Source organism: Atractosteus spatula, chromosome 13 (assembly GCF_055471065.1).
Source record: "Atractosteus spatula isolate fAtrSpa1 chromosome 13, fAtrSpa1.hap1, whole genome shotgun sequence".
NCBI classification, from domain to species: Eukaryota; Metazoa; Chordata; class Actinopteri; order Semionotiformes; family Lepisosteidae; genus Atractosteus; species Atractosteus spatula.
This window is the reverse complement of record NC_142718.1, coordinates 18,161,025-18,176,161: the sequence shown is the minus strand read 5'-3', so window position 1 is coordinate 18,176,161 and position 15,137 is coordinate 18,161,025. Positions and strand designations below refer to the sequence as shown.

The window sequence follows — 15,137 nt, the reverse complement described above, 5'->3', positions numbered from 1 at the left end:
GTTGGATTAGGGGTGGTACTTGGTCCAAAAAGTTTGAGAACCACTGCTCTAGTGTAAGACCATTTAAAATGTACTGCATACCAATTTTATTAGACCTTTAAATTATGATTTTAAAAAGGAATATTACGGTATGCTTACCTGGAATATATCTGTGCTTATGTGGAAATACGAGAATTTTGAGGTAATATTTACAATTGACCCTTACAGATGGAGTGTGAAGCTATTTTTGAAGACATTTAGTGTTTCTTTATGCCTAATGTACTGTATGTATTTGTTGTAGACACTGGGAGTTTTGTTATCCACTAGGAGTTGAATTAATAAACCTAATGAATAATTAAACGCTTAAAGGTATTTTTGTAGATTCACATAGTCAGAGAATATTGATTTGTGGTTAATTAAGAACATATTTGCTTAACGAGTGTAAGCGGGCAACTTGTGAATTCCATAATCTGATGAAGCTTTCGCAACAAAAAATAACATTATTATTTCTACAATGCATGTGGGTTTTGTACATTGCCTTTTGTGGGAGTTTCTCCTTTATCATTTTCATATGGTCAATATTACATAACTAGGTACGCTATAATGTCTCAATATGCCCATTTACTGTGAGATACAATGTTTTAAGCATTTCCATCTTACTCATATTGTACACCATTCTACATACAGTATAGCATGAAGCAAATGTTGCCCAAGTATCATATTACAGGTTATCCTATTCCTTTACACTGGACTCTGGACTGCATTACGTAAACCTGAAACTGGTGCGCAACCACACTGTAAATAATTTCGCCACAGAGTCTCAAAGATAGACTAACCTTCCATTGCTACCTCCAAGTAAGTGCAGTTTTTGTATCTTGACTAAAACCAATTAATAAATAATATAAGATTAATTTCAGATGTGTCACTGATTGAATTAATTTTTACCTCCATTATTCAAGGTGCTTTGCTACTGTAACAGAAATGGAGAAAAAAGATTTTTTAGATTTGCAGCAAAAGAATACAAAAGACTCTTCACTCTTTTAGTGTGCTCTCAATAATTGTGTACGTGACTAAGCTACACTACTAATTTCCTTTCAGTTTTTCCATGGATTTTTTGTGATGGCCTTTGCTTCTAATCTTCAAGCGCTTTAGTCCAGCTGTAGCCGTTTCTGCTTTAACACTTAGTTTTTTTAAGGTTCTCTTTCTTTGAGGCTATGCAGTTTGAAGTTTACACTATTAAAACTACTGCCTGCTGCCCATAAGAAAGGATTTGGTTTTCTTCCACATTTTACAAGTTCTGTTGCCAGCACTGAAGATTAAGAATTGTGTCATATTGGCTGGCAATACCACCTTCTTATTTTCCTTTATCAGCAAAAACCAAACTCGTTTCCTAAGGTTTCTTTGAAATCCAGAAAATTTAGTCATTAAATATTGAAATATTGAAACTCTGCTGGCTGTTGGCAAAAAAGAATTTTCAGTTACACAAAAGAGCTTTGAGCAATTGCACAAAGTCAGATGAGTCAGAACCTTAGTGCAACCCAGAAATATGGAAGAAGAGTTTCCATCTGTACTTTATGCTCAAGACTTCATCTGTAAATATATTTGTGCAAGAAAGAAGTCATACTTTGTATGTAAGATGAAATGCATCACTCAGTTTATTAAAGTAACGGTTGTGTATAACATGATAAAAAATGAAAACGTGTATCTCTCAGTGCTCTTGGACACACAGAGATGTAACCTTGGTGTCAGCTGGTGTTTTGGTTATTTCATCATCAGACACCCTGGTGCAGCTGGGGGCTCAGCTTATGTCCCAAGTGGCATTGAGATAACAACCGCAGGATACTCCTTCTGATTGTGATCAGAAGGCAAAACAGTACTAATGCTTTCACATGCCACCTATCAATCTGTATTGTACATCCACAAATTAGATAAAGACAACATTTAAAAAGCCAAAAAACAATTGAATTTTGCTTCCTGTGGAACACATTTCTGCAATATGTCTCTTCAACTGTACTGAATCACTTTCAGCTAGTAAGGGAATTCAAATTTCAGGGGGTAAGGGAAACTGTGATTTCAAAAGCTCATCTTAGTCTGTAAACTAAAGAGAGAAAAGCAGATCAGATTTCATTTGTTTAGTAATTAGCAAACTATCTGAATTTACCAACACAAAAGGGGAAATAATATGATGTTTAACATGAAATGGAAAGGTTGGTAAAAATATTTGGGATATTGATTTTTTATATTTTATAAGTGGTAGAGGCACAGATTTGAACTTTAAACGACAATAATAGCTGACAACAATATGTTAGGTGGTCTGAAAAGAAGATTGTGCAATACCATATTGAAAGAAAGAATGCATTCAGAATCACACAGCAGTAGGAATTGACATAAACATTTACAAGCAAACACACTTTCAGGGTCTTTTTTGTAGCAGCATTTTCAGTCTCTTGGAGACACTGGTAAAGCTGTATATTATGTGGTCCAACCCGTCCTTTGGTGCTAGGTCATAAAAAATTGTATTCCTCTTTCTGGGTTTATACAGCATCTTCGCTCTCAGCTCAACCACACAGAAAAACCTGCTTAAAGTTTCTTAACCTGCTATATTTGAACTGAATTTATTTCTTTGGGAACCTTCGCTCTATTTCCTCAGTGATGATTCTATCCATCTCTCCATTCTCTGAGAATTCTACACCACTGGAAGGTGGTCAGGCTTTCAGATGCTCTAAAGATAATCATCCAGTTCTAGACTCCTCCTCAGTCATTATTGTGGTGGCATTTAAGACATGTAATTTTACTGGCAATGTTGAGTCTGCATTGAAAATGCCAAAGTATTTACCTTAACAGCACTTGAAATGGAAAATGGTTGTTATGAAAATCCTTTCATTGCAATGCTCAGCCCCTGAGAACTTTTCCTAGAATCCTGCATATCCTACCAAAATCTTTGCTATACTTAATGTGCTTGGTGAGTGTAAGTTTGCTGGAGGTGCACAGTTCTGAAGGAAAGGAGAGGAAGGTTACTGGGATTAATAAATAACTATTAATGATTGAGATATACTGTATACAGTATGTACATAGTGTGAAAATGCACATATTCACGCTATATATAAATATATAAGCTTTAATATAAATTGCCAGCAGTTGTTTACTTCATTATACACTAATAAATGCACTTTTTATGAATGCAAGAAGTTGTTTCTTATTCATTATATCAAACACTTTGGTGTATTTAAAAATAAATTACACAATTAATGAGGAAAGTTTGGAAAGGCAATCAATTACAACAGAAAGCAAAAATCCTCCAATGAATTGTAGGAAAATGTAGTAAGGGATAAAGTTAAGAGTAAGTGCTTGGTATATTTAACTTATTATGTAACATGCTTTTAATTCTACTAAGAGTAGATGCATTTTTAATGTTGCCCCAAAAGTGTTAAGTATTTAATCTGCCTGCTGTGGCCTAGAAGTAATACAAAACTAAAAACTAGCTGTTTTTCTATCACTACACCACCAGTAGGTCTCACCAGGCATTCTCAGAATTAGTTTAAGAGGAGTGTTACCCTTGAAGGTCCTCTGTAGATACAGCGCAGCTGGTCCCAGGCTTGGCACTGCTGGGCATCTAGCATTGTTTCTGAGGGCAACTGAAACAAAAAAAACAGGACACTTCTGTCAATGTAATGATTACGGCTTAAAGATGCTACCTGACTGTCCTTTCAGTGGGGGCACTCAGGATATCCCACCTCAGACTCATTGTCATTACAAGATGCATTCATAAGAACATAATAAATGTAACAAATAAGAGGAAACCAGCCATTTGACCCAACTAGCACATTTGGTTACTAGGAGCTAATGGATCTCACCCAGCCTTGCTGTTCTCCATTTTAAATTCACTTCAATATAGTGCAGAATCAGCGCAGCTCTTCATCGTTTTCAATCTGAGTTGCTTAAATACAATATGCTTGATTAGAAACAACTCAATCTTATCCACTCCACCTGCAAATTGTATCTTCCAAATTAGACTCCAACAATCAATTCAAATTTGATTTCAAGCTTTATTTACTTTATATTACTTATTACTTATTAATATTACTTAGTATTAGTATTACTAAGTATTCTTAGACCAAAAAGCAGCTGGCTTGAGATATGATATTGTTACAATGGAGGCACGTGAATTCTTTGTTCTCTGGCACAGCTTTAGTGAGAGAAGTAATAATCCAGACACATGTGGTTGGACAAATATTTATTACAATGACACAAGACAGAAACTACACTACACACAACAAAACATACAACACACAAGTTACTTTATGTACAGTATTTACAAACAAGGTGTTTCAGAGGCTTAACATTCTGGTCACCCAGACTGCAACTAAGCATTAAACTCTTAATACCTACAGAGGCCACATAAGTGAGAAGCTGCAGTTAAATCTCTCTCTCTGCACCCCGGATGCCACAAAATAAATGGGAGCCTATATCCCTATCCATAAAATGCACCCTAAGCAGGAAAGACGTTTCTAACTGAGGTATCTAAGCTAAGCAGGTGTGAGCCTGGCCAGTACCTGGATGGGAGACCTCCTGGGGAAAAACTGGTTGCTGCTGGAAGAGGTATTAGTGGGGCCAGCAGGGGGCGCTCACCCTGCGGTCCATGTGGGTCCTAATGCCCCAATATAGTGACGGGGACACTATACTGTAAAAGGGCGCCGTCCTTCGGATGAGACGTAAAACCGAGGTCCTGACTGTCTGTGGTCATTAAAAATCCCAGTGTGTTTCTCAAAAAGAGTAGGGGTGTAACCCCGGCGTACTGGCCAAATTCCCATTGGCCCTTACCAATCATGGCCTCCTAATAATAATCCCCATCTATGAATTGGCTTCATTACTCTGCTCTCCTGCCCACTGATAGCTGATGTGTGGTGAGCATTCTGGCGCACTATGGCTGCTGTTGCATCATCCAGGTGGATGCTGCACATTGGTGGTGGTGGAGGGGAGTCCCCATTACCTGTAAAGCGCTTTGAGTGGAGTGTCCAGAAAAGCGCTATATAAGTGTAAGCTATTATTATTATTATTATTATTATTATTATTATTATTATCTTTTACCCAGGAAACCCAAGTTCCCTAAAACACAGAATAGCATGCTCTCTCTAACAAGGTTCAAATACTAAGCTCCAGTCAGGTTTGGTTTGGATGATCAAGAAATAGGGGCTCTCGTCTGGCAGAAGCTTTAAGCCCTCAACTCCTCCGGACTCCTCTCTCTTCTCCCTGCTTCTCCTTATTTTTTCTTCCCCATTCTTGTCCTCTTAATTTGATTTTATATTGTCTGTTTCTATTGCTCCTTTGCAATCATTAACCCACAAGGTACCTAGGTATGTTAAGATAAACTTTACTATTGTTTCTGCTCAAGGGACCCTCCCCCAGACCTCAGCAAACATCCTCTCTCCTTTGAAGTTTGAAGTGTTTACTCTTCCCAGTGTCACAAACTTTAAAATCTAAGAGACAATTCTAAGTCACCTAAAGCTGTAACAATGTTAAATGTGCAGAGTGTCTATAATAAGTATCCAAAACACTAACAAATGACTATTTTCACAAGTTAAAAAATTAAAAAGGGTAGAGAAATATTTATTATCTTGTAGAGTGAGTATCTGAGCAATGCAACAGCTGAGGCTCATTAAGAAGGCAAGATACAATGTAAACACAAAAGTGGTCATTGTAAAAAAATACTACTAATGTGGGAAATCTGTTGTGATTGTGGAAATAAAATACAGCAGAAATTAATGATACACCAATCATTAATCACAGACCTTTAATGTCTTGGAGGTGCATTATGTACCTTTGTTCAAAATACAGGTACAATATGAGGAAGATGTTGCCCTGAAAAATTCTAAATGGACTGGTAATTGTAGGATTTGATTATTGAAAGAAGTTTATGTTATGTGAAATTAGCACACCACCTGCAGTAATATTACAATAATTTTATAATGATTGCATTAATTTCTGTCAGGAATGTTCTAATACATGTTAAAGAGCAGGGAATTTAAGTTAAGAAGAAGTTGCTACATTTTAATCAAGATCAAGAGAACCAGTAACAAAATGATCAATTTTATCAGCCAGCTGTCTTGCCCTTAATGTCCAGCAAAAAGAGAACTTTTAAAAAGCTCACAGCGTACCTGTACTTTAGACTTGTCAACAAAGCCTGACAGAAATGGGTTCACAGAATTACCTCTCATACTGGACCTGTTAATAAGCTCCATAGATGTATTTACTTTTAAAATGTATTCAAAAACTGGATTAATCCTTTTAAATTGTTTATTTGGTCATTCATCCATTTTCTAACCACTTTATCCAATACAGGGTCCTGGGGGAGCTGGAACCTATCCCAGTAAGCAATGGGTGCAAGGCAGGACACACATAGGATCTGCCCCCAGTTCAAGGCAAAGAACACACAGACACAAATACAGACATACTCACACTAGGGCCAGTTTTCCCAGAAACCAATTTATCTATCCAGTATGATAGTATGTCTTTCAGACTGTGGGAGTACACCAGAGCACTTGGAGGAAACCCACACGAACATGGGAAGAACATTGGAAAACTACACGCAGACAGCACCCCAAGCCCAGAATTGATATTTTGTCATTACGTAATCAATAAGTTTATTGAGAAAGACTTTAGTACATCAGTTTCAGGTTTGGCACGGATGTAGATTTGAGTATTGTCAGCATACAAGTTATGGCCATATGATTTTAAAAGCTGATCAAGTGGAAACATGTAAAAGCTGAAAAGCAGGGGGCCCTGAGGAACACCAGGCTTAACGAGTCCAATTTCAGACCTAAATCTCCCAAAAGAGACAAAGTGACAGCAATCAGTGGGGTTGCAAATTGAACTTGAACCATTCAGACTTGAACCATTTAAGAGCAGTGTCAGAAATTCCAAACACAGTCTCAAGACAAGAAAATAAGATATCACGGTTAACAGTGTCGAAAGCAGCACTGAGATCAAGAAGAATGAGGACAGAAAGAGAACCAGAATCAGAAGCTTTTAGAAAACTGTTAGTGACTTTGACCAGGGCAGTTTCTGTGTTGTGAAGTTGTTAGAAACCAGATTGGAGGGGTCTGAAAAGGTTATTTGTAATGAGGTAGTTATATAACTGAATTGTAATAGTATGTTCTAGAATATTTTGGCATGGGAATAGTGGCAGCAGTTATAATTACGAAGCAGCATTTTTTATTAATGAATTTACAATGGGCAATGTGATGCCACGAGGGGCATTACTTCCCCTGAAGCCTCTTACAGTTTGTGGAAGCTTTCTTCTTGACCAAGATGGTCAACTACAGTCGTCGGCCACAAGATTGCAGATGACGGCCAGCACTAGCACAGGATCAGCTGTACATCCTGCAACTGCCCATATAAACAGAGCACTGAAACAGAAAAAAAAAGAGGATATACCGGGAAGAAACTCAAGTGTGAGAGTGTGTCTGTGATCAGGGTGCTGCAGATCCAGACATTGTAAAGACAAGAGTAAAGTCTATGTTTGTGAAAAGCTGCACAAACGCACCAATAAGATTCCGTGAAGGCTTTGCCTACGAGCCCCTGTGCTGAAAACATAAGCTACTGTTCTACAATACCAGCTGCTGTGAAATAATATAAACCACTGTGTTACAATACCACACACTGTGATGTGATACCAATTGCCATGCCAAACCAAAAGGCAGCATTGTAAATAAACTACCCTGCAAATAAAGTGAACTCTGGATTTCAGACTTATGTCAGAGTGTGTCTGTGATCAGGGACCTGCCTCTTCCCCTACTGTGAGTTCCCCTATGCAGCCTTACAAATGGTACGCTCTCTGTAATGATTTCATAGATATTTTCTGTTGACCAGGGAGCACAAAATCTATCCTTTTGTATTTTGTTACTCTTTTTGCCCCCTGCCTAGTGCAACAGAAACAGCAAAGCTTCCCAAACACCTAAAAACATGAATAATTTCAAATTATATATCCTGGTCCTGCAACTAAAGTTTATTGTCATTTCCTGTGTAACTGGCTTGGAAAAACCAGCTACTAATCAGCATTTCCAAGTAGGGATGTTTAGATTAACTGGTTTCACTATTAACCATGATTAAAAACATCACGGTTTCCAAACCATGAGAATTTTAGAAGCCCCGCGTTCCATGTTGCCCTGAAACATTCCTCTCACAAGTGAGTCATTTATGTGTGTGGTGTGTCTGGCACGGCACAGCTGGCTAGTCCAACAACACCTAAGTTAGCCTACAGAGAGCAGACGTGCTGTGAAAATGACAGAGGGATACAACATCTCAGCTTTATATCCACCAAAAAAGCACCTTAAATCAGCAGTGTGGGAGCATTTTGGATATGTAAAAAATGATCAGGGGGTAGGAGAAGATGATGGATATCTAATTTGCAAAACATGCCGAAAAAAAGTGGCTGCCAAAGGTTCAAACACGTCTAATCTGCTTCAGCATCTCCGTGATCACCATCCATCCCTCTATTCACAAGTCAAGGTAAAAAAATAAACCAGCTAACGTTACATTAATTAGCTTAAGTTAGGGCTAACCCTGGCAGGAGCAGTTCACAGTGGAGCAGTCCTCTGTGCATGTTTAACGTTACTTTCGTTTTCATTCGAGTTGATTTTGTGGGGATACCTCCATCACTTTTGGTTTCTAAATGCAGTTACAGTAAATTCTTAAATGTGCCTACTTTTCCCTATTATATTTATGTTTTTAATATTTAGTAGACCTACATGTTTTATTTGCAGGACCAAAAGAATTTTATTAAAAAAATAAATATATGTGTATAATTATGCAAAGCTTTGTGTCTTTTTTCCCTCCATAGTGTCTCATGACAAATTACCTGAAAAAAAAAGTAAAAATCCTGAGATTTCCTGAGACTATAATCGTACAATCAAAATCTCACACTGTGACATCCCTATTTCCAAGTACAGTCCATAAGCAGCAGGCTTTGTATTGTTTTCAGGAAAGTGCATTTAAAACTGAGAACAGGAAGCACATTTTAACACAAAGTATTGTGGAGAAGAAGCAACTCAACCTTTTTAACAAAGTCAGCACCTGGCTTTTCTCCGGAAATATCTATGTACGTTTGATCGAATAGCTGCTATATTAGGAACAAGATGTATGGGCCAAATGGCATTCTCTCAGTAACCTCACTGATATTCCTACAGTATATGACCTGGAGCTCATCAGCTCATCTTTCACTCTGGGAGGCATTTCTAGAACCTCTCCTACAGTATAAGGCAGTTATGGAAACTGAATACTTTGAACATAAAGCTTTGATAAAGTTACATAGTTTATGTAGGAGATGTGTGGAAAGGTTAAAGGGTTTGTGTACACCAAGCCATGCCTTTGTGTACTACAGAAGGTAAGGGTGTTTAAGAAATGCAGCCACATGGCTGTGATGTTGAAATGTGTATGAGCATTGGCATGTTTTACAGCCCCAAGCTCAACCAACCAGAGGACAATCAGCACTGGCACTAAAGTTTCTGATTATGTTAGCTCCTGATTTTAGGCTCCTGAAAAAAAAGATAACAAAATTGATACATTTGCCTGCACTTTCATGCACTTTTCAAAAATAAATAAAGTCCATGTTTATCCACATAGGTTTTATTATAAATATACAATCTTTGATTAAGCAGTTTTATATATAAATGGACATTTTACCCTAATCGCACTAACAGTCAGTCCTGTTTAAGACTAGGTCAGATCAAGAAAATAAATGAATGCTAAAAGACTTCTTTCTTGACTGGAGGAGTCATTTGGACTTAAAATATCTTTAAAATATGTTTATTTTGTTATATACATAATATACTTTAAGAATGATATGGATGTATAGATTCAGGTTATTTTTTAATGTGTAAAATTTCTCAAAATAATGCAAATGTTAAATACTGGTTAAATATCAATACAGTGATAATGATTATAATGATTAATGTACATTTATCAAGATATAGTATAGAATTATATAATTATTTATTACCAAATTATATTACATTTTTGTAACTTTACATATCACAATCAGGTAAATTCAGAATTAATATAGTTTTTATACATCCTATAATCTTATAAATTAAATGTAATTTTAAATCAGAAGTGGACATAGGTTGCATAATTAATTTAAAAGTAATAATTAAAAGTAATTTAGAACCCTGTTGAGCTACCAAGGTAATTACTGGCCTTCAAAGAAAATGCTGTAAAAATTAATATTATTTAAAAATAATTCTAAGAAGCAATCAGAAAGAGCATTATCTAACAAAAGATAAGCAAAAAATTGCAATGAAATGCAATGAATTTGTAATTGTCAGTGAACACAACACCTTGTAAATGTGTTCTTAAAGTCTTAAATACAGTATCATCATTTCAATGTCAATCATATTTAAATCTATTTAATATTAATAAAACACCGTGCAAAAACATGAAATTATGTTTAAAAGTACAAAGTCACAGGTTCTACATCCAGTAGCAGTCACCTTGGCAACAAAAGGCTTCCTAGCATTAAACGTCAACACAATTGAAATTAGAGAAAACATTAAAAATGACATTTAGTACAATCATGGGAGGCAGCTAGCTTTTTAAATATTCCCCCCAAAATAACAAAAAGTGAATTGGAAATGTGTTTGCTGCTATAAAACAATTTGCCAACCTTGCCATTTAAACAGTATTGTATTGCAGTAATTCATATGGTACATCATTTTTGCAAAGAACTAAATCACTTTCTGTCTGTTTACTTAATGCAAATACTGCTATTTGTTTCACACTTTACAAGCAGCCCCTTTGAGATTTATTGAAACAAAAGTAAAGAACAGTAAAGAACTTTCAGGTCCTTTCTAGAGTTCTTTACTGTTAATAAGATTTTTTTATAAGGGGCAATGCAGTAAAGTTTATTAGCATGGCAAATTATTTTTTGTTATATAACTAGCTGATGTGGAATAGACAGATGTGTGTTTGCTCCAGGCAAAGAATCCTGCAACTGCGCATGAGGGAGAATGAGGCAATGTAGATAGATTCTTCCAACTCACTGCTTTCAAGCCACTTGCCTTTTAACATTTACTGACAACTCAGACCCAAACCAGAAGTTCAGTGCTGATAATAGGAGAGGTGCATCCCCCCACTGACATAATCTCATGCCTGTTAACACCCAGCAGGTTGTAGAGGTTTCTGTGTTGCCATGATCCGAGATAGCTCTAGCTGACTAATCCCACCCCACCCTCGGAAATTCTCAGCAGCCAATTTGTAAAAATTGTGTACCACTGCTTGGGGAATCCAGGTCATAGTCAGCTAGTGACATGATCTAGGCTCGATCCTGAGATCAAAGAACTCGACCTGTGCTCAGGTGAGCCTGCAAGAAAAATTATACTTTTTTATATTGTTATTGTTACAATTATATATTGTAGTTATACTACAACAGCGCAGAATCATATACAATGCATATGGGCCTTCTTGGTTACTTTAAAAGTACAGACAAGGTAGTTAGTGTCCCTGTGAGATGTGAGGGACAAGGTTACTGCATGAGCAAATTACAAAAAAGAAGGGAATGAAAGGGACATCTCAGTGTCATATTTTAGCACATGGAGATGATTGGGAGACTTGCTCTCATTTCAAACAGTAGCTTACAGCAACTATTTTCTGTACAACTGTGCTTTTGAAACCAAATTATGAATCTTTCTATTTTTTGTCACAATTGCAAGGAGGTATACAATGAAACAACCATAAGCAGGTGACACACTCATAAGACCAACAGCTGTTCTAATGCAAAGACTTGTCTCAATGCATTTCTGGAGCATTTACATTACCTCTCCTGCAGTCCCTGGTGGACATATTCACACCTGCCTGGAGGCTTTTCCGGTGACACAAACCTAATTTTTCTTGACAGCATCTCTTTCTGCTGACTGCCAGTAATAAAAATTGGATACTCTAGCTTGACCTGGGGCCTTCTGACACATTAGTCGGTAGTGTTTCACTCCCATGACAACACAATGAGATGAATGAAGCTATCTGCCCTCTTGGACATGCAATTAACCTTAAGGGTTACTTGAAAGTTAAAAATTGATTTCTTCTGTGTGTAAAGTACTTCAAAACAGTATATTGCGTGGAAGTATAAAAGACACTTATTGTTAAACATTTGATTCAAGCGTTAAATTGGTCAAGGGTGGCAATTTTAAATTGTGAGAATGAATCTGGATTTGTTTCCTCTAGTTAATGTAGTAATTCTTAAAGACAATGTAAGTCATATAATAAGTCATAAGTCACGACTGAAATGAACTGGCCTCAGTGTTTAAACCTCTCTTGGGTGAGCAAGGTAAAAACAGGGGGCACACTGTCCTGCACTGTACACTGCATACATGTACTATACGTATAGTAGTGGAATGGATAAACACCACCGGTCTTGTAAAACGTTTATATCAGTGTTTCATTTGTGAATTAAAAATTCAATTTGTGTATTTCTTAGTATTATTGACACCAGGTGGTGAACTGTTGAATTACCTGCAAGCTGTTCTGGATTTACTGTATGTGAAGTTCTTTTCCAATACAAGAGAAGTCTAAGTTTTAAAACATTTAAAGCATTTGCTATATATATTAAATCATTCATACATTATGTTAATTGAGCAACATCTGTTTTATCACTAAATATACCATGGTTATTAAACTAAGGTATCTAAAAAGGCAGAAATAATAGAAAACAAGGGGCATAAGAATCAGGTGAGACACATCACAGTTGGTGTGGCAGGGGTGAGGGAAAGAAGATGTCATCTTTGGGGACTTTTCTTTTTGCTGGTTTCCTGCTGTAAGATGAACTCCATCTTTTAAATGAGTTAGAATTTATTATGCCTCATGTACTCTGAATAACCTGAAGAAGAAAGACTGCTGTGTAAACCAACTTAAATGCCAGGAAGTCGCTGTGGTGACTGGGAGCAGGAATGACATGGTTTGGTCAGTGTTTGGCTGCCTTTGGTTGTGATAAACTTGAAACACTGTCCCCTTATCAAAGGAGTATGATTAATTTAGATTGGTTGGTTTCCAGTTTTATAATCTGGTGGTGAAAGCATGGTGAAAGCAAATTAAAAGAAAAAGATGGATTGAGGGGCCTAAAGCAAAGAAACCAACTTCATCTTTTAAATATTGGCTGTACAACATATCTTTGTTTTTCATTATTAAAAATTATTGCTGTTTTCCCAGCTTTTTACGTTTAAGAACTGTTATATGGAGGTAAAAGGCCAAAGAAATTATAATACTAAAAATATAATTTTATTAAAGTTGGATTTTCCACAGGTTAATAATGCCCTGAATAGTTGAATAGCACTTTAAGTAATATATCTACTGGGCTCAGGACAACTAGCAATATCTCCATCATGTCATGTCATGTCAAGCAGCAAAGTTGCAGACTGACAATTTCCACTCAGTTATTGCCACTCAAGACGGTGATTTCTTTATCCTGAAGCATTTTGAGAACTTGAAGGCTACAAAATTCTCTCCTAGCAATGAAATACATCTTTTTTGAGCCTGTCAAGGCTTCAAGTTTAAATCAGACTAGTGTTATTTCCTTTTAAAAACATCTTTTCCAGCATCATGGGTGCTTTAAACTGTAGCTGCACAATGTCTTGTAAACATAAATCATTTTACTGTTCGCAAAGCAGAAAGGAATTAATCCTTCCGCAACATCAAACTGTCAAGCTTCAACACAGCCAGTGTTTGCTTACCATAAACATTTCAAAATGGGGCACTGAAGGTTAATTCATTATACAAAGTCAGCCCTACTGATTTACTCCTGTGGTTATTTACTTATTTAAATAAACCAATTATACATATCTTTGATGGGCATAATTCTTGCTCATTGTCAAAATAAAGTCTGGATATGAAGTACTCTATCATACTGATAAACAATACTTCACCTTATACAGTACAATCCTTTTGCCTCGACCTTGCAACTTAAACAGATTGTTCTCTATCTGCTTTGCCGCCAGGGAATAACTTACCCTCTAACAGCATTTACTAATAACAGCACACAGGAACCGCATGTTTTTTTACAAAAAAAATTCAAAGCAGTCAAAATAATAATCAGGATCACTGAGTGCTTAAAATACACCAGGGTAGCCTTCACATTAAAAAATAAACATAAAATAATATATTGGAATTTTAAATTCGTATTTATTTTTTTCTGTAACGGACCTTGTTTGTGTTGCATAAATCATGGAGCTCATTTGAGATTTGACAGACATCTTTAAAAAAAGCTGTATAAGTAACATCCAAGAATCCAAATATTTGATCAGCAGATTTGATGTTCTGCATTCGATTTTCACTCTATGGGTGCATTCTTTATATACAGTATTTAAAGGCTTCTAATCATCTCACTTCATCACAATATACTGTGACTGAAAAATGTGAAAAAGAACAACACACCCCGTTGTTTGCTGTATGTGTGTAAACAACACCTTCAATCACCTAACAGTTAACTCCCCTACTTTTACAATAATTTGCATCTTTGACCAAGTAGTCCAGACCTTGGATTAACATTTCATTAGAAGGACTGTACATATAACAGCACATGTCCCTTGTCACTATTTGGGGAACTGTTCCTTTTGTTTTAAGTAGTCCACCAACACAACTTACAACAGCAACCTGGTTTTCCACGGAGGTCTCCCATCTAAATACTGATTTGAGAAACTCTAGGAGGTGGTAAATCTACTATCAATATCACTTACATCACATCAAAAGATGCCCAATTAAACTGATATGCTAAAAATGGTACATAAACAGGAAGATTTATGTCATGTTCAAACTGAACATTACAGTATGTGACTTCCCCCAGGAGAGCAGTATTTCTCAGTTCAATTACACATCCAACTCAAGCTGGGCAATTAAAGCATTTTCAAGACAGAAGAATGTATGGAATCTAACAATCACTGTTCCCTTGTACTGTATCTGAACAATAGTGGCCACTGCAGTTACAACACACTTTGTAACATATACAGATTCATCATATTGCCCTCAAACAACTGACACAGGAGCAACTTCAACAAAACATCTTAATACAGTGCTTCACCTTAGTAATCCAGATTTGAGTGCCATACTTGTAATATTATAAACAGCATACTGTAAACACAGGTACATGTGGCCTTGTAATTGCTTCAAACTAATAATAT

At 36.5% G+C, this 15,137-nt stretch overlaps 1 protein-coding gene across 2 annotated transcripts in view; it reads right to left on the bottom strand.

The window, feature by feature from the left end:
- Nucleotides 1–15,137, bottom strand: part of vps8 (VPS8 subunit of CORVET complex) — a 345,245-nt gene that overhangs the window by 52,309 nt on the left and 277,799 nt on the right. For both annotated transcript variants that reach the window (XM_088930095.1, XM_088930096.1), the window contains exon 45: nucleotides 3,534–3,614. In XM_088930095.1, the coding sequence (XP_088786221.1) occupies nucleotides 3,534–3,614 (81 nt within the window). The remainder of the gene's footprint in view (nucleotides 1–3,533; nucleotides 3,615–15,137) is intronic.